General features: G+C 37.1%; 1 protein-coding gene across 3 annotated transcripts; it reads right to left on the reverse strand.

The window, feature by feature from the left end:
• Positions 1-1307: 1307 nt before the first annotated feature.
• LOC110613040 (protein MLN51 homolog) lies at positions 1308-7832 on the reverse strand. 3 transcript variants are annotated; one of them, XM_021753955.2, is made up of 11 exons: positions 6657-7832; positions 5167-5269; positions 4040-5093; positions 3611-3725; positions 3173-3295; positions 2630-2661; positions 2478-2520; positions 2303-2376; positions 2148-2226; positions 1781-1837; positions 1308-1687 (listed from the first exon to the last, which is right to left on the reverse strand). In XM_021753955.2, exons 1-8 carry the CDS (start codon positions 7346-7348, stop codon positions 2334-2336), a joined length of 2205 nt encoding a protein of 734 aa, XP_021609647.1. In that variant the 5' UTR covers positions 7349-7832; the 3' UTR covers positions 1308-1687; positions 1781-1837; positions 2148-2226; positions 2303-2333. The 3 variants fall into 3 exon arrangements, with proteins under 3 accessions (XP_021609647.1, XP_021609645.1, XP_021609648.1); XM_021753953.2 differs by having other exon boundaries at positions 1781-1869; XM_021753956.2 differs by lacking the exon at positions 1781-1837.

The following is a 7832-nucleotide window of genomic DNA, read 5'->3' on the forward strand; positions in this document are numbered from 1 at the left end:
AAAAACATTAATTACTTAAATATTCAATATTATTTTTAAAAAAAAGTATTGATTAATCTTAAATATTTAATAGTATTTAATTAATTTCACATATCCTCAAAATAGTATTTGAAAGCAACATGGTTAATATAGTTTATAAAAATGATAGCTGTCCTCTGTTGACCTTTAATTTGGAAAGCTTTAGAATTATTTGCATATTGTTTAGAAGGTCCTCTTCTTTATTTTGTGTTTATGATGTTAATTTATTGCATAATGGGTTGATGCCAATTCAGACATTCCCCTTTATTTTCCACTCTACAGCTAGTTCAATTCATGTGAACTATCCGACCAAAAAAAAATATTATTGAACTATTGACTTAAGAGAGTTTAATATTATGTTCTTTTTCCAGTGGAAGGAATAGGGCTAAATTTGATCAGATGAGATATAAAAAAATAAGGGCAAAATCCTGTTTAGTAACACTCTTTAATTTCTATATTTTAATTAATATATTAAATAGTTCATGTTGTTATATTGTTTGTTAAGTGCCTATTAGTTCATGGAAAAAGACACAATTGCGCTTCACTTATAATTAGCGCCAAACTCTCAACCAAACTAAATTTCAATAGAAACCATACAAAAGCACAAATCACACAATTTATCAAACAAATTTGAACAGCTGGATTCTCATCCCAAATCTAAATACACAAAATTCTTAACTTCTCAATTCATAAATCGCAAAAAGAGTAACAATCTGTCAAGTTATCAATACGTGATAATAAACCCAAGGAACACAAACAAGAACAAACTAGACGATGAAATAAGTTGCTAATTTGCTTTTAATTGGTACCATTAGCCATGAAAGTTGCTAGTTGTTGTGAGGAGACTGAAGGAGCAATCGATTGTAGTGAGTAGATTGAAGAAGCAACATCGACAACCATGAAGAACAGCAGAAGATGAGGGAGGAGGCATCGAATATTGTAACTAATCCTACGATGGAGGATAGATGCGAGTAGACCGCTCCAGTTGTAGAAGAAGAAGAAGAATAAAGAGAGGGAGGCGAGCGGCTGCTGCAAGGGGGAGGCATAGGTCTGAGCGGCTACGGTTACAAATGAAAAAGAAGAGGAAGAAGAGTTGTCCACCAATCGATTTATCATTTATATTTTCATTTGCAAGACTAATATGAAACTCTGTTGGGTTCATGGCTATAGGTAGGTTGCAACCAATTAGAAACTCCGGCGAGCTAACAAGGGCTTTTTAGGTATTAAAAATTTTCATAACCTGAATAGACTACTTATATAAATACGGCACAGAAAATTTATTGCCTCAATTTTAGCATAACATGAACAGGAGTAGCATATAATCATAGCCTTATAAAGCATCTGTCAACAAACTACAAGTCCACTTGAACAAATAAATTCTCTACTCTGCAGTATTTAAGCAAGTAGGCAGTCCTCATCTAAATAAAATCCCCACATTGAAAGGTAATCTTGAAACCAGACTCGACCACAAAGTTAAAGGTCATCAAAAAGTTGGATACAAAACTCAAAACACCATCTACTTATAATAAATAGAAAACTCACGTCACCGACCAAACAACTTCTGCACAATAGTTCTCGCTCTCGATTTTTTTTTTTGAAGTATATAGTTTTTGGAGAAGCCCATGTACATTTCTTCAAGCTTCACTAAAAAACCAAACCACAAGAAAACCTGAAAACAACAAAAGCATGAGTACGTTATCAGTTTGTCCAACTCTCCTTAAAAAACAAACACCTCCAATGGATTTTTCTCTAATGTTTATACCTCACATTTAAACATGAAACTACCACCCCTCAAGCCGCAATTTCGTTCTCAAATTGACTGCAGCATGAGCAGGTGTTTGTTACATATAACTGCAAAATTTAAACAAGTGAAGGGGACTTAGATGACAGAGGAATGAGGAAGTACAACTAAACTAGCAGGTTGAAAGGGTAAATCATGATCTTGATCAAAACTAATGATAAAAAGGGTATTATTAAGTTTACAGCTTCTCATAACCATTAAAATGTAAACAATTAAATTGACGCATATCAAATTTCTCAAGGAACTTGATCCTTGTAAATAAATAAAATTTTAAAGAAAACGGCAAGAAGATTCCCTCACAGTGGTCAAGAGGCCAAAATGCGGTTACCTAAAATATGCTGGAGCATATTGCGGCCCAAAGCACTCCAGAAAGAAAGTGGGAGAACACAAATGACCTGATCAAGGGCCTGCAAGACCACAACAACACAACTAAGGATCCTGAAGCCTTCCTACAATATAAAAGCGGATTGAGCTGAACTTAACCTTTATCTGCTTATTCAAATATGGTCCTTATCTAAGTACTTGTACTTGGCTGCTTAAAATCCATCTCTGAGTATCTATAAAAAGGGGAAAAAATGGCAAAAGGTTTAGGGAATCACAGAGACAAAAATAAAAAGGAGCAAAATCCTTTGGCAAGAGCATATAAAATTCCACTTGCCTGCGAGGCTTTTGTCTTTGCCCAAACTCATCATTAACAAGTTCTGCAAAAGAGGATGAATTAGTTTCCCTACCAGAATATAATAACTATGTTGCAAACTAATTTCAACAAGATTGAAGTACAAAGGCATAAAAAGTAAGCTTGTGTCTCACCAGGTCTCTGAGAAGGTCTATCATTCTCTTTGCTGCACCGAAAAAGTCAAACCATTAATATGTTGATAAAGCATCAATTGGGTCCAGGACACACAAGCAACTTTCAGGGTAAAATAGAAAATTAGTATATCACAAGAAGTCATGAAAATTAAAGTAAAGATGCTTATTGAGTTATTTGGGTAATAGAGCACAAAGAGAAAAAAGTATAATGATATGATAGGTCAAAAATCAAATTTATGAGGCAAATAGTAAAAATACCAGTGACCATACAATTCAAGCAACATCATCAAACAGAAGATGCACCAATTATCCATGGTGCTTTTTGACAGTTACTTTGACCTTATTATAATTTGGTTTTTTACTTTGTGCTCATAGCCATAGGATATAGTTTTATTTTGATCATCTATGGCAGTTATTGCCAAAGTAGTAATTAGTTAAAAACAAAGTCACCATAGAATCTCCCATTAACCAAAGGCAAAAAGTCAAAAGGCAAAAGATGATTGGAACGTTCTAGATGACCAACACAAGTGGCAGGCTACTAACCTCGAAGAACCCACCGAAGACGTCTGTCCAGATGGGCGAGTGTGATAGTTCCCATCGACAGCAATATAAGGTGAACAATAAGTAGCCCCTAAAGCACCAGCAGCACCAGCCAGGACTGGTAGCCTAAAAATCATAAACATCACCACCATTATTATTATCATTTAGAGAGGAAAAAGAAACAACTGAAGAAAAAAAATACTACAAAGAATTTTATTAACAATCAAATCAACCATATCATTCTTATCTAGGTATTAGATAATAGCAAGGCTGTTATCAAATTGGATTCCTTGCAATTAGTTACAACTTGAAAGAAGTAAAAAGAGGGAATTTTGAAAAATGAATTATAACAAATCTGATTATGCCCAACGGAGAAAATAAATACAGAATCCGTAAATGAATAGAGCACTAGCTCAAAGAAAAAATGCATATACATCATACCATGTCATTTCAGAATTTCCTAAACCAAGTTGCGGTTGAGCAACATATCCAGGAAAAGCCATGCCAACAGCAGGAACTCCAATACCACCAGGATGCTGGCCCCCAAATTGCATAACTGCATGCCAATCACTCACGATAAGCAATGACCAAAAGCACAAGCACAAATTCTTTGGTTTCTTAAATACACAAATATAGATAACAAATAGCAAGATAGGGTAAATCTCTTTGCTACACCATAAAACAAAAATTGTTAAAGGAAAAATCTAAACAATTTGTAAAACAAGGTCTTAGATATTCCAATGATGTACAGTAAGAAAAAAAGGAAGAAGATAGCCTGAATGGACAACAAAAGTGGAAGCTTTGATTTCCCAATATTTTAGAATTCACTGCTTCACCTAATAGCAGAAAATGTCGTCCAAAAACCAATACCTGGCAAGAAAGCCGGAGTTGCAGGGAAGTTCGGATCACCATGACCAACACCCATATTCCCTGAGGCTCCCATAACCTGTGCCCCTCCATAGAGAAAAGAGCCTCTCCCACTCCCTTGAATGCCTTCTTTGCCCTTTCCCACCAATCCACCTCTAGATTTACTAGATTCTGAAGTTGTTTCTGTGTCTCCAGAGTCATGAGAATTTATTGACAATGCTGATTTTGGGGGTGATGAAGCTTGAGATCCACTGGCAGAACGTTGTCCCAACTGCTGACCAGGGACAAGAACAGAAGGTGGAACACGATTCTGAACGGGACTCTGCTGAACAGAATTGGGCTGAGTTGCAGATGAGACTCGGTTGACTTGGCTTTGAACAGGGGCTGATTGATAAGTCATCTGACTTGAAATAGCTACACCCCTTCCTTGAGTTCTGGATTGAGAGGATTGCATGCTATTGACCAATGAAGATCCAGGTGACATTTGCACAGTGCTCAAGGACTTCCCAGCTGCTGAAGGAACAGAATCATCAACATAGAGCTTGTCAATACCAGCAGAATCAGCTATATTCTTCCCTCGTACCAATGCACTGGCTTGCTGCATAGAGAAACTTTCATTGACAACAGAAGTACGAATATTCCTGCTTGAACTTCCAGCTTGTACATTCCTTTTCTGAGTCAAAGGGATATCTTTATTTGAAGATCCAGAAGGATAAAAAGGAGGAGAAGCAGAACTCAAGCTTGAATGTTTTCTAGCAGGAGGCACTTGATCAGATTCTGTATTTGGTGTTGGAGTAAAAACTCTCCCAGAATCAGTATGTGAAGCTCTATCAAATGACTTTTCGGGCTGTTTGTTTTGTGCTGGAGGTGCCTGGCTACTGGTCTTCCATGTAGGTTCATACTTTCTAGGCCCCCTCCCTCTCACACCTTTAGGTGCCTGGCTCTGATTGTTACCATTGCTGAATGTATTAGATTTGTTCCTTCTTGCATATCCACGGTCTGGAGCTCGATTTTTTCCACCATGGCCTCGAAAATTACCTTTAGAACCCCTCCTACCCTGATATTATTTTAAAATGAAAGCTTTAGGAAGAAAGAAGTAAAATGAGAGGGAGAAGATATATAATTTTCACCTGTTCATAATGCCTTTCCTGCAAATTCATCTCCTCGAACTTGTCATGCCCCCATTTCTTGTCATCCTTGGACTCCCACAACTTCCTTCCACCATATGTTCTCCTAAAACCAGTATGATAATTTTAAAATAACCATTTTTTAATGCATATGATAGCAAGTCAAAAGTGATGAAAATATTAGCAGCATGGGAAAAAGGAAAGTAAAGCACAACATTAAAATAACAACCTGATGGAACAGTGGCAAAACACCTACATGTAAACAATATTTTAACAGAATTTTGTCACCAGTTTCTTCTACCCATACCAAGACAGAAAAGTATCCACCACAATAACATTTTATCTCAAACCATCAAATAAAAAAATAAAAAATAAATAAAAACATGCAAAGGGATCAAGAAAACCATAATCCTGTCTCAGTTCCACATACAAAAAGTGGAGACAGACGAAAAAACAGAGACATGCACCTGATACAGTACCAAAACCTCAATAATGAAACCTTCCACATGAATGCATATATTTGGGCTCATGCATATAACTGTAACAATATTGCTCTCCAAACAACGTATATATGAAATTTATCTGGCCACATTCAGAATCAAACAGCAGAATGAAGTTGTCCAGAATCATTAAAAAAATAATGCTGAACCAAAAAAAAAAAAAAATTTTCTCCTTGAACAAAAAGTGGAACTTAATATCACAATGGAACTATTTAAGGACTAAATTAGACACACATGGACTAATATATCATGAAAATGCTTAAAATTCCAGGATAGTAGCAATTTAAGGAGGATTTTCAAATATTGAGAAAACAGGAAAACAACATCCTAAAAGATCTAAAATTGAAGGTGAAAACTAGATGATGGGTTCAAGCACAGAAATAACACTTCAAACTTCTGTTTTTAAAATTCAAGCAACATTTCATTTGGAACAGAAGCATCACAAACCCGTAGGTTAACCTATAGCATGATATCTTCCTTCAAAAACAAAAGCCATGCCGGTGATGTCTGATTGTATGACAATTGCTTTTCCCGTAAATTCTAAATATAATCATGCAAAGCCATAGCAGGGAAACTTGGTGATAAATATGGCATAGATATTAGGTCTTACACTTATATTTGCAAGTTTTAGACATGCCATAATCACAAAAAATATTCCTCCAAATTACTCATAAAAGGGGAAATAATTTGGAGATAAATAGAAAATAGGATCAGGTCTTACAGTAATATCGACAAATGTTAATGTTAAAGGGGAAATGATGCAACTTAATACTAACTAGCCCAGCAAAATGCCCACACTTCTCCAAAAGCTCTACAAACATGCCAAATCATGCATGTGAAAAACACAAATGCTATATACATTTCAGGGGACTAACAACTAACTAACTACCTATGGATAATCAACAATGTAAAATATAGGCGTATGGAAAAAATCATAAATCTCTTCAATAAATTTCTTCTTCAGAAAACAAACTTATGCTACTACAATAGTACCTGTGTCGACCACCAGCATTGTCCCTAAACCGATCATCGTGCATGTAAAAAGCTCCAGCAGTGGGCACTGCAAACGGTTCATTCTCTTTTTTCCCCTCTTCATCCTCATCCTCCTCCATATGATTCTCCACTGCTTTCGGGTCTACCAGTTCCTCTACCTTCCTCCCATCTACTTCTTTCACCTTAATCTGCACTCCACCATCACCTCCTACTCCCTCCTCATTCCTTTCTTTCCCTTCCTCAAATCCATCAATTTCATCTTCCTCTTGCTCATCCTCATAAGCTTCTTCCTCTTCATCTTCGTAGACCTCTTCTTCCTCATCCTCCCCTTCTAATTCCTCTACATCATCATCGTATTCTGCTGCCCCACCCTGGCCATCAGACTCTTCAGAGTGATGGGCCCTCCGATCCATTTGTGGTTTCTCTTCCCCTTCGCCTTCTTCATCGTCACTTGCAGCTTCACGTCTTCTCATCCCCAGCAGGCGCTTTTCCTCCTCAGGATCGCTCTCGTATTCAGCCCCACCCTGGCCCTCCAATTCTTCAGAGTGGATTACGCTCCTATCCATTCTTGGTTTGTCTTCCCCTTCGCCTTCCTCATCTTCGCTTGCCGCTTCACGTCTTCTCATCCCCAGCATGCGCTTTTCCTCAGGGTCGCTCTCATATTCAACGTCCTCTTCGCCCAACTTCGCCATTAAAACCAAAGCTAGAATGAAACCTCCACTCCCAAAAAAAAAAAGACACAACTAAAAGCCGATCAAAACAACCCTAAACCCTGAAAACTCCAAAGAATTTATCAGATAACAAACACCAATTGTAGAAGCACCGAGTCAATTGTCGAACCGAAAAGGCCCCCAAACAGACTACAAAGTAATGGGAACCTTACGTAATCAGAAGCCCCAAAACCCTTCCTTACAAACCAAAAAGCCAAATAAAGAAATTGAGGTTAACTAAAACCAGCAAAACCCTAAATGTTCCAATTTCTCGAATATACCAAACAACAATTCGAGATAATGAGAAGAAATCGAGACCCCTAAAACCCTAACTTTCCTTCAATTTAGGGTTACACAGGCTCCTGGATCTAGTAGTGCAGAATTCTGCAAACCCTAGATTATGTGAGACGGAGAAAAAGAGGGAAGAAAAAAGAATCCAGCAACTTATCCGAGGGGGATTTCAAAG

This window comes from Manihot esculenta, chromosome 4 (assembly GCF_001659605.2).
Source record: "Manihot esculenta cultivar AM560-2 chromosome 4, M.esculenta_v8, whole genome shotgun sequence".
Lineage (NCBI taxonomy): Eukaryota > Viridiplantae > Streptophyta > Magnoliopsida > Malpighiales > Euphorbiaceae > Manihot > Manihot esculenta.

Bases quoted from the DNA above. Each gene is read 5' to 3' on its own strand.
- LOC110613040 (XM_021753956.2), bottom strand. From the start codon at position 7,348: ATGGCGAAGTTGGGCGAAGAGGACGTTGAATATGAGAGCGACCCTGAG. The intron at 5,270-6,656 runs GTACTATTGTAG...TACTGGTTTTAG, and splicing joins AATGCTGGTGGTCGACACAG to GAGAACATATGGTGGAAGGA. The intron at 3,296-3,610 runs GTATGATGTATA...TATGATTTTTAG, and splicing joins GGAAATTCTGAAATGACATG to GCTACCAGTCCTGGCTGGTG.